The sequence below is a fragment of the Rosa rugosa genome, chromosome 6 (genome assembly GCF_958449725.1).
Source record: "Rosa rugosa chromosome 6, drRosRugo1.1, whole genome shotgun sequence".
NCBI classification, from domain to species: domain Eukaryota; kingdom Viridiplantae; phylum Streptophyta; class Magnoliopsida; order Rosales; family Rosaceae; genus Rosa; species Rosa rugosa.
Window position 1 is genome coordinate 24798621 of NC_084825.1, and position 17241 is coordinate 24815861.

The 17241-nt window shown below is 38.5% G+C and overlaps 2 protein-coding genes and 1 pseudogene across 4 annotated transcripts; 2 read left to right on the plus strand and 1 right to left on the minus strand.

The window, feature by feature from the left end:
• The first annotated feature begins 812 nt into the window (after positions 1 to 812).
• LOC133716465 (uncharacterized) lies at positions 813 to 2066 on the plus strand. Its single transcript, XM_062143173.1, has 4 exons — positions 813 to 879; positions 987 to 1000; positions 1102 to 1209; positions 1292 to 2066. The coding sequence occupies exons 1-4, from the start codon at positions 813 to 815 to the stop codon at positions 1895 to 1897; spliced, it is 795 nt and encodes a 264-aa protein (XP_061999157.1). The 3' UTR covers positions 1898 to 2066.
• A 6257-nt stretch (positions 2067 to 8323) lies between these two features.
• Positions 8324 to 17241, plus strand: part of LOC133716466 (glutamate receptor 1.2-like) — an 88441-nt pseudogene continuing 79523 nt past the window's right edge.
• LOC133714466 (FHA domain-containing protein DDL-like) lies at positions 11721 to 16094 on the minus strand. Of its 3 annotated transcripts, none has more exons than XM_062140594.1 (8): positions 15325 to 16094; positions 14746 to 15092; positions 14303 to 14331; positions 13444 to 13510; positions 13152 to 13209; positions 12913 to 13005; positions 12501 to 12579; positions 11721 to 12039 (listed from the first exon to the last, which is right to left on the minus strand). In XM_062140594.1, exons 2-7 carry the CDS (start codon positions 14911 to 14913, stop codon positions 12569 to 12571), a joined length of 426 nt encoding a protein of 141 aa, XP_061996578.1. In that variant the 5' UTR covers positions 14914 to 15092; positions 15325 to 16094; the 3' UTR covers positions 11721 to 12039; positions 12501 to 12568. The 3 variants fall into 3 exon arrangements, with proteins under 3 accessions (XP_061996578.1, XP_061996576.1, XP_061996577.1); XM_062140592.1 differs by having other exon boundaries at positions 14303 to 14346; XM_062140593.1 differs by lacking the exon at positions 11721 to 12039 and having other exon boundaries at positions 12061 to 12579; positions 14303 to 14346.

Consider the following 17241-nt stretch of genomic DNA (forward strand, 5'->3'; position numbering starts at 1 on the left):
TATGGGTCGAAATGTTGTGCTATTTAATTGTGAATGGGTTGATAGTACTAGTGAACGAGGAAAAAAGATGGATCAATATGGTTTCACATTGGTCAATTTCAATGAAGTGTTGCATACGAATGACACATTTTTATTAGCCTCATCAGCAATACAAGCTTTTTATGTTAAGGATCCAGTAGACCCAAATTGGCATGTTGCAGTTGTTACACAACCAAGAGACTTTTATGATGTAGTTGCTGAAGACGATGTCTCTGTTAATCTTGAAAACCCATTACATGCAGCAAATCATTATGCAATACCAGATCTTGATGACCAATTTATGGATAGCGAGGAATTTGATACTAGATTGGATGTTGATAGGACTCATGTAAACCAGTTTTTACCTATTCCCAATCACATGATGCAGCTTGAAACCGATGATGATGATGATCTTTATACTGAGGATGAAAATGAGCTTTATGATGACATAGAGTACTAAATTGTGTTTCTAGGTTGCACATCTGTTTTCTTTTTTTTATTTTGTGTGTTCTTTTCATTGTTAAATAAAGAGAACTTTATTTGCCTGAGTGTTTGTTTCTTCATGTTATAAATTTTTCAAGTTCTTTTTTTTTTTTTGTTGCTGTCATTTGTGTGTTTCATTGTATGATTTAAGTTGTGCAATATCTTTGTTTTTTTTAGGTAATATTTACAATATTTATTGAGTAGCCTTTTTCATTTTTGTTACAATTGTGCATGCAATTACTGTGTGTGAACAAATATATTTCATTAACTAATGCATGTTAAATGTTACACATACTAAACTAATTATGTAGATGAGTTCCAAAGATAGTTCATGGGAAGGTGATATAGAAGGACCAAGTGATTCTGCTAATGGCACAGGTATATTGCTGAATTTTATATATAGTTATCTGTTTATAGTTTTTGGTGAAAGTATATGTTATTTACTGATTTACATTACTTTTCATAAGTTAATATGTCTCTTGTAGGCAAAACTACCAAAGTACGTGGTAAAGGAACATGTACTTGGATGGAAGATAACAAAAAAGAATGATGGCATCAGACTTGATTAGATATTATTTCCCTTCTGCTTTGCATGTTTAGCTCAAGAAGCATGGTCATGAGCCCGATCCTATTCAGTTTTTTTATGATAAGCATACACGGAATGACAAAGAAAAAACCTGGATTGATGAAGTTGCTGAGCGGACACATGTGAGCTTTGTTTATATATTTCATAATCTGTTGCACACTAAATATAACCAGCCCATAATAAGTTAAGTATTTTCTCTCATAGGCTGGTATGCAAGAGAAGTTGGCAGAAATTGTAGCAGTTGAAGGTAATGAGACTACAGAGATGCGAGAAAGAGCATATGTTGCAGTGATGGGACCTGAGAAACGTCACAGAGTTCGTGGTTATGGACTAGGTGTAATACCTGATATGGTGCCTTATCTTCAAATTGATGGTAGCTCATCATCACACAGATCACATGGAAGACATTATGCTCACTTGCAGTCACAATTTATGGAGTTAGAGTCCAAGTACCAACAACAACAAGAGCAAGCACAGGTGCAGCAAGTTCAAACTCAGGAACAACTCTTGCAAACCCAACAAGAATTGGCAATGTTAAAGCAAATGATACAATCCCAGCAGTCTACTCCACCTTCACAACAATCTTCTCAGCCTTTGCAGCAACCATCCTTCCAGATGCCTTCTTATCCTCCTCAAATGTACTGGCCTCAACCGCAGATCTATCCTCAAATGCCTTATCAGCCTCAACATGCTTATCCTACCACTGGACTAACTGGATTGCTTATGGGAGATACAAGTGTCCAAGAAACTGATTTGTTGAACCAGCTTAGAGCTTCATCGAATCAAAGCTCTCGTGGATCTGAGCAATAGACTTTTATTATTTCCCTTATTGATCATTAGATGCTAATTGATAGGCATTTGACTAGATGAATTTGTGACTTTTTTAGTAACAAGTATTTTGTAGACTTGTAGACTTGATTTTAAGTTGCATCAGTAAAGATTTGTTGAACAGGAAATAAATTTATATTATATTTTGTTGCCCAGAAAAAATTTATATATATAATTTATATATGTCGTTAGTTATAGATGGATTCACTGTTTCTTTCCAATGCCAATCGAACTGGTGTACTGGTGGTTAATAATAGATGGATTATATTATTAATAATATCAAATATTCTAATAAAAAATATATTATATCAAATATTCTAATAAAAAAATATATTAAATAAAATATTTTTTCTGTCTCTAAAAGTAATAGAGACACCTTAAATTGTCATTGGCAGTTATTATCCATGTGGCAATGAATAAGTAATAGAGACGAAACTTTTTATCTAAGTGTCTCTAATAGGTTTTAGAGACGCAACCTATAGGGACGAAAGTCTAATTTGTCACTCCTTCTATTAGAGACAAATTTAAGTATATTTTAGTCACTAATATATTTCTAGAGACGTTTTGTGGCTGTCTCTAAAGCCTATATTTGGTGTAGTGTGAGCACTTGCGTTATGTCAGGTTCCCTATTCACCCCGTCTTTCAGCTCATGTGGGCCGTGCTTGGTCTGCATCCGTTTCAACTTAATTCGAACTCCTACCTCATGTTAATTATCTGCCTTTTTGATCATGGGTTTGAAGTTTCCCTGGAATTGTCTGATTTCCTATATCTCTACAATTGCGCGAAGCTAAGCAAGTATTTTCGGTATTTCAATTTCACACCTTTTCCAAAGATGAAGGTGTTCGCAAGGATTTCCTCTCGTGACAATGATTGGAAATCTAGGGCTTTGATGATCTCTGGCGATTGACGATCTCCTGAGCTGGACTTGCTTCCTCCGAAGGCCTTTGCTGATGACCTCGATATATATCATGTATCTTGAACAAACTATATTATGATCGAATCTTTGTTCCAATTGTTTATTGAATTTGACTTGTCATCTTGCAGCTTATAAGATTTCTCAAAGTTCGACCTTCCCCCTAGTCGCGTGCAATGGCTGGAGACTAATCTTGTCGAGCGGGGATGGTATCCCTCTCAGTTCGCAACCCTCGAGAATTTTCTTGACATGGTGTCTAATCGTCCTTCGGCTTTGTTTGGCTGCTACCAAATGCATGTGAATCAGTCTCTTTTAGGAAAAACGTTAGCGCTCCAGGTGGCGCGCATGGAGAGCCATTTTTATGTATCGGAGCGTTGCGAACCTCTGTTCGTAGAATATCTTGCTATTAAGGACACATTCAAAACGGTTGTCCTTGGTTCTGGGGTCATGGTTGTTGGGGAGGACGACGCGGACAAAGGGTCATAGGAGAGGGATGAGGTGTTCAATGGAGATGATGCAGAGGAGAGAATGCATTCCCACGACGTGAGGGAGTTACCTCAAATAATCCTCCCTCCTCGGAAATTGAGGAAGCGGAAGGCTAAAAATGCTCCTGACAGCGACGGCCCTTCACATGCTCCCTCCATCGATTCGTCTCGTGGTGCCCCGCCGCCCTCTCCTTCACGAGGTGGCTCACTTCCCCAAAGACTTGCCCCGGGCGAAGCTGCTGATTCTGCTCTTCAGAGAGCCTCTTCGTCTCAAGAGGATCCAACCGCTTTCATGCCGCCGCCGCCACCCAAGGGTTTGGAGTTCAAATTCAAGAAACGGGACGGCGCCTATATCTTAGCTGGGGAGTCCATTTCTTCTAATGGTTTGGCAGCGTTGGCGGTGACCAGCGCCTTTGTATCGTCATATCCTAAATTAGGAGGTCCTCCCAAGAGCCCTATGGCGCTGTACGATGACGTTTGTGCCTCTCAGCTTGATGTGACTACCTTTACCTTTCCCTTCTTTACAGAATCTCTGCTTCTTTTAACTGATTCTTTCTTTTTTCCCTTTTCTCTTGTGCAGGCTCTCTTGGCATCTCAACGCCTCTTATGCGGCATTGACGCTTTGCATACCAAACAACAACAGAAACTCGACGAGGCGAATCTTAAACTCGAGTTTAAAGAGAAAGAGCTCGATGATCAGATGAGGACAATGGTGGAATTGGCCTCCGTTCTTGAGGACAAGAACCGCGAGATAACGAAGTTAAAGAATGACCTGGCCTTAGTAACTCGAAGCAAAGACGAGGAGTTCCAAAAAGGTGCTGCTTAGATGAAGTGCGTGTCAGCCAAATACTTCCGACTCGGGTGGAATCAAGCTCTGACTGAAGAAGACAAAAGGCGCTACGTAGGCCCTGATGAGTTCGACCGTTTTTATGGGTTTCATCCTATGGGTTATTCTCCTATTCGTGGCATGCAACCAGGAGATGTCCCGTCGCCGACCTCGAGCTCGTCTGACGAGGAGGAGGAGGAGGTGTCGTCCGCCGCTTGAGTTAGATCAGTCTCTCCTCCCGTAACATGTGGTCCCGACGGCACTCCTTAGTCTTGAAGCTTTCGAGGCTTTCCATGTTTTACCTTGCTTTTTATATTTCATGCTTATGTAATAAAAGTTGTACGAGAGGTGACTACTATTTCTTTTTCATGAATCGTGGCACTAGTTGTACTTTCTTGATATTTCAATAATATATGCAATTGAATTTTAAATAAATGCGTGCCGGTTTAAATATCACTTTTGAACGGCTCAATTACCTTTGAAAAGACAAACTAGATGTAATTTTTTTTAAAAGTTTTTCTCATTTATTTATTTAATGAGAATGGACATAGATGGAAGTTGAGAAGTTTTAAATACACACTCCTAATTACTTAATACACACTCCATTCTTAATACACCACCCATTTAATTTCTCATTCTAATAATTTACTAAATACACAACCCAAAGTACCTAAAATACCCTTAAACTCAAAAATCATGAAATATCCTACTTTTTGACTATATTAAGGTTACTATTTAATATGATTAGTATATTCTAGTATATTGACATTTTGTAAATGACCATATTGATTACTTGTGTTAATTATTGAGAAATCCATAAAGATTTATTATTGTTCCCTTTAAATAGATGCATATAAATAGGCTTTGTGTTATTTGAGCTCTCATCCACCAAACACCATGTTAATTAAGTATAAAATTATGAGTTGAACATTCAACCAAAACGTATTATACCAGTAGTTTCTCCATAGTGGCGGAACTAAATAGTTGTCATTAGAGGGGCCAAACAAATTAACAATTACAAAGTTTTTTCACCTGTGATGTTTTATATTAGAAAATAAATTGATTAATCATAACTCTTAGAACAAAAAAGGAAATTAACTAAAAAATGGGAGTAAAGCGATATGTTTAAAAAATATTTAATGCCATTGATTTTGAAATTCTAAATATTATGGTCTCTAACCTCATCTAATTACAATTTATTTAAGGAAAAATTAAATTAGATAGTTTTTAACTTTATTTTTGTCCCGTCTGCAGTGATTAGTTTGGCTATGCTGGGATACACTGCATGGGTGTGTGTGTTAGTTCTATTGACGTCTTCCACTAAAATAAAAAATAAAAAAAAAACTTTATTCTTGTATTAAATTGAGAGGCCATGTATAGAAATTTGTTGTGTTTATCTAACTATTTATACATAAATAGAATAATATAAGGAAAATATGACTATGTTTTTTCTTCTTCTAATGCATAGATGTCTGTTTTAGTCATTTAACATACCTAAAAAATCTAATTTGAAATATAAAATAATGGGGATGTGTATTAAGTGATTAGGGGTGTGTATTTAAAATTTCTCATGGAAGTTTGATGAAAAAATACAACAAAAAAATTAGGGTGTGAATTAAGTAATTGAAGGGATGTATTTAAAATTTTTCATGCATCATATATATATTGGAAATTGACACACATATATATATTTGAAATTTCCTTGATATTTCTAATTTGAAATTTCTAAATAACTAATTTCAAATTGCCTGCGGACATATTTACTACTATACACACCCTGCCACCTCTAGAGTTTCATTCATGATCTTATAAAAAAAAATACATGGATATAAGGCGTTCTATCTGAAGCCAAGAATCCCCTGCATGCGTCCTCAAATAAATAGATCAAATCTTATAAGCTAGCAGCATATATCTCGTACATATGGAGTTTCAAGGGAGTAGGCATACAATCCTCTGCCTCTCATTCGTGTCCTTCTTTTGCTTCCTTGGTCACTTATGTGCTGAACTTGAAAAAAATGATACTCCCAGTAATATTGTGGAAGATAATCAGGTTGAAGGGTTTTGACTTGTTCTTAAGGTTTTGTCATTTAGTTGAATAATGTCCTAGTTTCTAGGATTCAGTTTTAGTTTGAATTCGTATTTGTTTTCTGTTTTGCACGTGGCTGTATGTAGCCAAAACGTGATCATGTTTTTAGCTTAAGTTGTTAGTGTTTGAGGCTATTTATGAGGCTTGAACTGATTGAATAGAGCAAGAGATTTCCATCCAGTTTGAGTTTGGTTTCTTTGCAATTACGTTTCCAGTCTCTACAAACTGGTATCAGAGCCCCCACTGGGCCTGAGGAAAAGGTGTGATAAGCAGCAGCTTAGAGAGAGAGATGAGCGAGGAGAAGAGCTTGGCTAGGATTCCTCACTTCGACGGTCATTATGATCACTGGAGCGAGCTTATGGAGAATTTGCTCAGAGCAAAGGGCCTATGGAGTTTGGTGGAGAATGGCTTCGAGGAGCCAAGAGAAGGAGTCTTGCTGACTGAGGCACAGCAAACACAGCTAGAAGATGCCAGAACCAAAGATCATCAGGTGAAACACTATCTCTATCAAGCCATTGATAGAACAACCTTCGAACAGATCCTGGATCGACGCACTGCCAAGATTGTTTGGGACTCCATGAAGAGGAAATTCGGAGGGAATGACAGAGTGAAGAAGTCCCTTCGTCAGTCACTAAGAAGAGAATTTGAAGTGCTTGAGATGAAGAATGGTGAAACCATCACGGAGTATTTTGCTAGGGTGATGACTGTCTCCAACAAAATGAGGAGCAACGGTGAAGACATGCCGGATTCGAAGATAGTGGAGAAGATTTTAAGAACCCTAACTGAGAGGTTCACTTATGTGGTGGTGTCCATTGAGGAGTCAAGAGACACTGACGCCATATCCATTGATGAATTGCAAAGCTCGTTAGTGGTTCACGAGCAGAAGTTCCAGAGGTTGAACAGAGAAGACTATGATCAAGTCTTAAAAGTGGATGATCGAGCGAACATGAGAGGCAGAGGAAGAGCAGTTCTCAGAGGAAGAGGTCGAGGGAGAGGAAGGCAGACTTTCAATAGGGCAACAGTGGAATGTTTCAAATGCCACAACCTTGGTCACTTTCAATACGAGTGCCCAAAATGGAACAAGGAGGCAAACTACGCCCAACTAGAAGAAGAAGATGACCTGCTCTTAATGGCATACGTGGAGATGCATAATGCAAAAAGACAGGATGCTTGGTTCTTGGACTCTGGGTGCTCTAATCACTGTGGAGATAGAGGTATGTTTTCAAGTTTGGATGTAAACTTTAAACATTCAGTAAAACTTGGAAATAATTCTAGAATGCATGTTACTGGAAAGGGAAGTGTGAAACTTGTTTTAAATGGTGCTACTTACATTGTTGGAGAAGTATATTTTGTTCCAGACCTTAGGAACAATCTCTTGAGCATCGGGCAACTTCAAGAGAGAGGCCTATCAATTCTTATTCAAAATGGCACCTGTAACATTTATCATCCACACCGAGGACAGATTGCTCAAAGCAAAATGAGTTTGAATCGCATGTTTATCCTGTTAGCTGAAACTCAAGCCTCAAATGCTCAGCTCGAAGAATGTCTTCACACAAGCAGCTCGGACTTAACTCACTTATGGCACCAGAGGTACGGCCATCTAAGTTACAAAGGTTTAAGAACCTTGCAATCTAAGAAGATGGTTCATGGACTACCCCAGCTTGAAGATTCGAAGACTACCTGCACAGATTGCCTAAATGGGAAGCAACACAGAGACGCCCTACCAAAACGAAGCACCTGGAGGGCAAGTCAAGTTCTTGAGTTGATCCATGCAGATATCTGCGGGCCTATTTCTCCCACATCCAACAGTGGCAAAAGGTATATCTTATGTTTTATTGATGACTTTAGTCGTAAGGCATGGGTGTATCTTTTGTGTGAAAAATCTGAGGCACTAAACAGCTTCAAAAACTTCAAGAAGATGATTGAGAAGGAAGCAGAGATGTTTATCAAGTGCTTAAGGACAGATAGAGGAGGAGAATTTACATCTCATGAGTTCAACAACTTCTGTAAAGAGCAAGGAATCAAGAGACAGCTCACCACAGCCTATACGCCACAACAAAATGGCGTGGCCGAGAGTAAGAATTGAACTGTGATGAACATGGTTCGATCAATATTATCCGCCAAGAAAGCCCCAAAAACATTTTGGCCTGAAGCTGTAATGTGGACCTTCTACGTACTGAATAGATGTCCTACCTTGGCAGTAAAAGATGTCACACCCCAAGAGGCATGGAGTGGAATCAAACCTTCTGTGGATCACTTCCGGGTTTGGGGAAGCATTGCACATGTGCACATTCCAGATGCAAGAAGAGGTCAGTTAGATAACAAAAGCTTTACCTGTATTCTATTGGGGGTGAGTGAAGAATCTAAAGGGTACATGTTGTTTGACCCTAGTGCAAAAAGAATAGTGGTGAGCAAGGATGTTGTTTTCGAAGAAGAAAAGATGTGGGAGTGGGGTGACACATATGAGCAGCAAATTTCAGTAGATTTAAAATGGAGTGATGATGATGATGTGAGTGAGGGAGAAGAAACAGGAGAAGAAAATGGGAATGAAGGAATAGATGAGTCTGTAGCAAGTGGCGTAGATGAAGGGAGGGTGAGAAGAAGGCCTGCCTGGATGGAGGATTATGAGAGTGGTGAAGGGTTGAGTGAGGATGAATCTTATATGGTGCAAGATGTCACGGGTGAAGACCCTACTTTCTTTGAAGATGCAGTGCAAGAAGAAAAGTGGCGGCAGGCTATGGATTCTGAAATCAACTCAATCAAAAAGAACAAGACTTGGACTCTCACGGACTTACCAGAGGGGGCCAAGAAAATTGGGGTGAAATGGATCTATAAAACCAAGCGTGATGAGCAAGGAGCAGTGATCAAGTACAAAGCGCGCCTGGGAGCAAAGGGTTACTCACAAAAGGAGGGGATTGATTACTCAGAAGTCTTTGCACCTGTAGCAAGACTAGACACAGTAAGGACCATCATTGCTTTAGCTGCTCAGAAGGGCTGGAGGATCTCTCAACTAGACGTCAAATCTGCTTTCTTGCACGGAGATTTGATTGAGAAAGTGTTTATTGAGCAGCCTAAAGGATATGAGAAGAAGGGCAAGGAGCACATGGTGTATCAACTGCACAAAGCTTTGTACGGTCTGAAACAAGCTCGAGAAACAAGCTCCTCGAGCTTGGTTCAGTCGTATAGAGTCTCATTTTGTCAATGAAGGATTTCAAAGATGTGAGAGTGAACAAACTTTGTTCACAAAGCAAGGAGGTGGAGGTACAATCATCATTGTAAGTCTGTACGTTGATGATTTAATCTATACTGGTAATGATGCTGATTTGATGCTTGAGTTTAAAAAATCTATGATGAGAGAGTTTGACATGACTGACTTGGGAAGTATGAGTTATTTCCTTGGTATTGAAGTCTTACAAAAGGAAGAAGGTATTTTCATCTATCAGAGGAAATATGCACAGGAGGTTCTAAGAAGATTTGGAATGATAGAAAGCAATGAAGTTAACAGTCCTATGGTGCCGGGGTTCAAAATTGGAAGAGACAAAGATGGAGTTGTGATCGATGAGACCTACTTCAAGCAGCTTGTAGGCAGCTTGATGTACCTGACAGCAACCAGGCCGGACTTAATGTTTGTTACCAGCCTTATAAGCATATTTATGGCAAAACCCACTTAACTGCATTTACAGGCGGCAAAGAGAGTTCTTAGATACTTGAAAGGGACTGTGAACTATGGCATATATTACAAGAATGGTGGAGATGACAGGTTCATGGCATTCACTGACAATGACTATGCTGGGGACATGGAGGATAGCAAAAGCACAAGTGGTTATGTTTTCTTGTTAAGCTCTGGAGCTATTTCATGGAGTTCTAAAAAGCAGCCGATTGTGACCTTGTCAACAACCGAAGCCGAGTTTGTTGCTGCAACTATGTGTGCATGTCAGGCGATATGGTTAAAGAAGATCTTGAAGGAGCTCGGACATGAGGAGGGCTGCATCAGCATCAACTGTGACAACAGCTCCTCCATCAAACTTTCCAAGAACCCAGTGCTTCATGGTCGAAGCAAACACATCCATGTAAGGTACAATTTCCTCAGAGATCTCACTAAAGAAGGTTCAATTTCTCTCGTCCATTGTGGAAGTAGCAATCAGTTGGCTGATATCATGACAAAACCATTGAAGTTCGACACCTTTCAAGGGCTCAGGAGCAAGTTAGGAATGTGTGATGTCACTGATATAAGCTAAATTGTTTACTGCATTAGCTTAAGGGAGGGAATTGAAGGGTTTTGACTTGTTCTTAAGGTTTTGTCATTTAGTTGAATAATGTCCTAGTTTCTAGGATTCAGTTTTAGTTTGAATTCGTATTTGTTTTCTGTTTTGCACGTGGCTGTATGTAGCCAAAACGTGATCATGTTTTTAGCTTAAGTTGTTAGTGTTTGAGGCTATTTATGAGGCCTGAACTGATTGAATAGAGCAAGAGATTTCCATCCAGTTTGAGTTTGGTTTCTTTGCAATTACGTTTCCAGTCTCTACACAGGTTCATGTGGGTGTGATTCTTGATTTGGGTTCAAGAGAAGGAAAGATTATTCACAGCTGCATTACGACAGCCCTGACCGATTTCTATGACGTGCATGATAACTACAGCACAAGAGTAGTTCTGCACACAAGGGACTCCAAGGGAAAACCTCTGCATGCTTTGTCAGCTGGTGAGCCATTCGATCTATAAATTTTGACATCTTTTACTTCTACATATAGATAGCTTTTCCGTAGAATTTAGCAGTCAAAATGTTAATTTCTTTTGTTAATTAGATTTTCGAGACTCTGGGTGTGGAGAGAGAAAGAAAAACGACACCATGGAGTAGCCCTTTTTCTAATAATTGGAATTTAAAATGTTCATAGAACTTGGGAGGTTCATTTTAGAGAATTACATTTAGAATATAAGAAAAATCCTCCTAAGTTTAGCGAGTGTTGTTGAGGGACTAGTTTTTTTCTTAGAAAGCAAAAGAAACGCAAGGGCGATGCTTTTCTTTTTGTTGCTCTCTAGAGATTCTCATCCTCGGATATTGGTAGCCTCGATTTTATTGATTTGGTCTTTTGGTACTAATCGAATATTCGGTAATTGAGATTTCAGTTCAGTTCGATTTCGATTAATTTCAACCACATCGACATTATTGACTTGATCCATATTTTTAATTAAGTTATACGTCTTCAATTGTAATCGATCACTACTACAATAATTTAATCAGACGACAGTGATTTTGTGTTGTGTGATGACCAATCTCATTGTACTCTAAACGAGTGTTGTGTGATTTTTCAATCACACAACGGTGATTTCACCGTTGTGCAATATTCAATTCCTCAACAGATAATGATTTATGTTGTGCAATATTCAATTCCTCACCGATGTGAATATTGTAATCAAATTGGCTAACATCCAATAACTGTTGTAGGAGAAGATTTTGAACTCTTTTACAGTCATACAACACATTATTTTGCATTATTTTTCTAAAAATAATGCTCAAATATATTACCATATAAACAATACTATAATCCACATAGTTCAAGTATCATAATTCAAACATCTATACATTCAATTAACTAGATAATTATGTACCAAACAAGAGCATTCCTAGCTAGTTATACATGAATCAAAAACATTCATATTCTCAATGGCTCTTAGCCTTCAACTGCCTTTGGCTTCAATAAAACCTGGAAGGAATAAAACCTGGAAGGACCACCTCCAATTGCTTTATACTTTCTGCATATTTAGGATCATCAGGAATGTGATCAACTTCCTTCATTGCACACAAAGCCCCAGTTTCTGTGCAATATATTTAGAAGTAATTAGCAGAAGAAATGCTTCAAGGAAGCACCAAATCAGCTAGACAGATACTAAGGAAACAATTGTCCACAGTTACAAATGCTTTAAACTCATAAATAAAAGCACGAGTACAAGGGACCATCTAATTCAGTGGACCTTAGACTACTATAATCTAAACAATAACATGAGCCCAAATAAGGACAGGGCAACTGCAGTAACAATGGAGAAATATTTGCTCATGTTTAGAGAACAGAACCTAAGAATACACTAGCATTATATATTCAGAAACTAGGCACCATTCAGAAGTTTCTCAAGTAATTTGTTACATGCCCCACTCATCGATCTATTTGATTACACATTGAATGTTTGAAATTATTGCCACCAAACCAAGTTTACCAGAGGACTAGGAATCATACAAGAAAATGCTTTATGCATTTTGACTTCCAACAGAAACAATATACCTTCTTTAGCACCACCTTAGGAGGCGGAGGCTCTTGATAAAAGCTTGGCATTAGAGTTGCTCTAAAAGTCAGCTTCTTCCTGACATAAGCAATGAAAATGCAGCAGGACTTTTAAAATTATGGAAAATTAGCAAAACCTCTTAGAAGGAGTAACAGAAATAATTTTGAAATCCTGGCCAGCAAAATAGTAAGATGCTTACTTAAGAAACTTGACTAGTCCAGAAACTCAGCAGAAAACCAAATATTACTTCTTCTTTTTTTATTAAAACATTTTTAAGTACGAGAAATTAGATGCATAAGTAAGATGGAAAAACAATTATCAGTACATATCAGTTGGAAAGAAAGAAAGAAAGAAAGAAAGAAACCAAAAACAAATAAGATAACTTCCAGTATCAAGTTTCAAGAGACTTGCCATCAAGAACTTCACCACCCTTGAAAACATAAAGCGGCCATTTTACGTGAGGTGGCCGTCCTTCTGCTGGCTCAGTGTATAATAGTGTTATACCTGGAAATTAAATAACTCTTATGTAAACCTTTCGAGAGTTTTGTCACACAAACATTGACATAAAAGAAAATAACAAAAAAAAATAACAAAATAATATACAAAGAAAATTAAAATTTTGTTTCAAAAACAAAGAAATTAGGACTTACCCCTGAATCTATTGGTTTCAACAGTAAGTTTTCCAGATATCTCAAATGAAGGTTTTTGCTGCAAGTCGAGTCACAGAAGGAATAAAAAGTAACTATAATTGCTGCCTTCCACCCAAACGAACAAATAATTTGCAATAAAGTAATGATACTTGGAAGAAGTAGAGATAAACAATAAGATCCATCCCAGCTTGCAGATGGTCACTGAGAATAATTTGACATGAATAACTAAAAAGTAGAAGATGAGAGTTATGATGTCAAGAAAAGATGCCATACCAAGCTATGTGCTACTCACCTTTTTCTGTGCTTCCAAGGCTTCCTCAGCAGCCCTCATCATAGCTACTGAATCATTCTCATCAATCCTGCTCAAGCAAACAACCAACAGCTTGTCAAAGACATATCCAGGCCTAATAAAAGAGTGCATGGAAAAAGTAAAATGTAACATAGCCCAAAGAATAGTAACCTATATTTGTGTGAAACTAGATTAGTAAACTATCGTGCATTCCGTGCTGAGTGCACTACTGCACTTGGACCCTTCAACATAAAAATGAAATTTTAATCCACAAAGTGGTTCTCTTGAGTTCCCTATTGCAACGTCTTTGGGAAACAACAATTCATTGATACCCAAACTCTTATGCATGTATGGAGTTTCTTATACAAATTCAGTTCAGAAAAGTCCACACTTATTGGTCTTCCGCTACTACTATCAGTTGGGCAAAATATTGAACAGACAACCAATATATTTCTGAACACGATTTGAATTTCAGGGGGAAAAATGCTACAATTGAGCAAGCAATTTCATAGTACAAAACTATACATTAAAAGGAACACTGAACACCATACTATGCTCAGAGCATTACAAAACTATAAAGATATTGAGAAAATCTGGTAAATATTTCTTCCAGTGACCATTATCTCTTACTACTCACCAAATTTTTTTTTTAAAAAGTGCACGTTTTATTACTTTTGACAGCATGAAGATTTACTTTATTAACTAGGCTAGAGCATGCTACTTCCACTAACCTCTATCTTTCTTTTTTCCAGAAATAAACTATTTTTATAATTAAAGTGCAATCCAAGAAAAATACATATGAAGACCCATAGATTAATCAACTGTTTAAAATGTAAACATAATGTTTGAAAGATCAACTCACCCATCCTCAGCCTCCCTCGACTCTAGCACCTGGAAAATAGTTACCTACAGTTAGACACTTCAGATAAGAATCAACGCATCACGGACTAAATTGACCCAAAATGAATGCAATCTCTATGATTTATTTTTTATTCTGTGCTTTGCTCCATCCAAGAAAATCCTAAACATTTGTTTTAAAAAAGAAAAGAAAACATGTAGTCCTAAACAGACTAACAGACTACCACCACCATGTGAGTGCCTCCTATACAATAATTAAAAGCAATCTACACATAGTTCTCAGTCCGAAAAAAAAAATCAAGAAGATGTTTGATGGAAGTTGTGAATACTAATTCTCTACCAAAAGAAACTTTGCCAAGCTGCATTAATATGAAAAACGGTTTGCGTGCACTAGTCATTAAGATTAAGGCAATAAGTTCTTGCAATGGAAGGGGGAGTGGATATCACCAGATAGCATGAGCTCCGGTATCTGCAGCTTGTGGTATCTGCAGCTTGTTGAGGTGAATGAGTTCGGAGTATGTACTTGTGGTGTTCATTCAATGGAAAAGTAGACTGCCCATGTCTTGATCTTGAAGACTTATGACCAGTGTTGTCATCTGCTGTCTTTCTCAACATTCTTTCAGTCTAATTTTCCCCATCTGAACCCTTATCACCAGATACCTCATCACAAGCTCAGATGAACCGTGCTAAGATGAAAAGATTCAAGAAGCCCTAAATTTCAAGAATCAATCATTCTCCATAGCCTCGTCGCCACCACAGTCTTTGTACTCGCCCTAGCAGCAACACCAGCAACACTAGACAACCAAAATGGGTGATGAGCAAAACCGAAGCTCAGTAAGTAATTAGAAAGGTGAAAAAAAAAAAAAAGGGTCAAGTAAATCTGAATTTCAATTTACAAAGGTACGAAAACTCAAGAATGCAACATTTTCCATTCCAACAAATACAGGATATCAAATCAATTTGTAAACAGCACAAACACAAAGTTGGAAGAACACAGAAATGAAATTCGAAAAACAAAAATGTCACCTCAACTTCAGCTGCAAGCTCCTCTAGCTCGTGTCCAGTGGCAATAGGCATTATCTCCTCAACCTTCTTCTTCACAGAAGTGTCCACTACAACGAACACGTACACGCACAGAGAACTCAAATCAGGAAATTTTCAAGATCAGAGCTGGAATTAGGGATTTGAAGAGGCGGAGGGAGATGTGGGGATTTAGGGAAAACCCCGTAATTGCTACCACCATGCACCACATCGTCCCAAAAATCCACAGCTAGTCAAGTACCCTAAAACAAGCACAAACGCCATCCCAGTGTTCTTCATTGCAGCAAACCCGTAAACCAGCTCCAGCACAGACACGACACTCGCCAAGTACAGCACAAAAACAGCGAACCCCGAAAATAAGAGGGGCTTGAAGACATAGGGGATGGCAGAGAGAGCGTTGGAGAAGGAGACGGGTTTTGGAGGTGTGGAGGGAGGCGGCGGTGAAGACGACGGTGGCAGTGAAGAGGAGAGATAATGCGAAGAGGAAAATGAGGTGGAAGAACTAGAAAAGGAGGAGGATGGTCCATTTGTGGTGGAGGGACCCTGAAGCTGGTTGAGGAGTGGGTGGGTGAAGAGAGAGTGGGCTGGGATTGCGAAGGAGAGAAGGAAAATTAGGGTTAGGGTTAGGGTTATGAGGTAGAAGGTCTTGGTTGACTGATTGGGGGTGGAGGTCGATTCTTGAAGAATTTCTGGGATTGAGAGAAATTAAAGTTCTTTCGGGGCCATATCCATGGTTGATTCAAGAAAGATCGAAGCTTTAGTTTTTTTATTTTTTTAAACAATCTAAGGAAGTCTTCCTTAATACCTCATTAATTTTTATTTTTTTTATTTTTTTAAATATTATTTTACCATCACCCATTTGTTTTTTTTTTTTTTTTGATACTAAAGGACTATAATTAAAAATGGAAGCCTCACAGTTTACAGTGTCAAATAATAAGGCTTTTGATGCCTCCGGAGGGACCCTATTGGTCCAAGTAGAAGTCATTACATCACGATGCCCCAAATTTGCTATAGCATCTGCTACAAAATTTGCTTCCCTATAAACGTGTTTGAAGCACACCGAAGTAAAGCAAGTAGTTAAAGCGTGAATATCATTAAGAATTTTTAGCAGCCTCCAAGGGGGGTGAATGCGTTTGTTGACTGCATCAATGACTAACTTAGAGTCTCCTTCAACTTCAATTGTTGTGTACCCATGGTCTCGAGCACAAAGTAGTCCATCTCTTAGAGCAATGGCCTCCATTACCGGTACAGTAGTGTAACCACCATGTTTTGTAGCTGCAATATTATGGACCATCACCCATTTGTTACTTAAAGAGAGAGAGAGAGAGAGAATGGAAGAGAGAGAAACCCATAGGAGACTTCGCCGGAGCCCGGTCACCGATCGCAGGATTCCGGCCAACTTTAGCCGGAATCCGGTCACAGGTCTCCGGAATCCAGTCACCGGCCGTCGCCCAACAGACTTTTCTGAAAACCTCGTCGGAGGTCTCCAAAGTGGTCGTCGGAGATCTTATAGGTCGCCGGAAATGTTTATTGCCCCATAAATCCACAATAGAGGGGCAATAGACGTCTATTGCCCCCTAATAGACGTTTATTACCCCCTAATAGAGGGGTAATAGACTATCTATTGCCCCCCAATAGACGTCTATTGTTCCCCAATAGAACTTTCGGTCACCGGAATAGAAACTAATCTTCTTAAAATTAGTCAAATAAAACTTTAGTTAAAGAAAAAAAACGAGGAGATTACATCAATTTAAAACATCTATTGCCCCCCAATAGACATTCAAAACTTTTTTTTCCTTTCCTTCTGCTCCATTACTTAAAAAAAAAAAAAAAAGATTTGGGCACCCAGAAAATGCTCTGGGCACCAAATCAGAGCAAACCCACCGTCATCGTGTTTCTGCT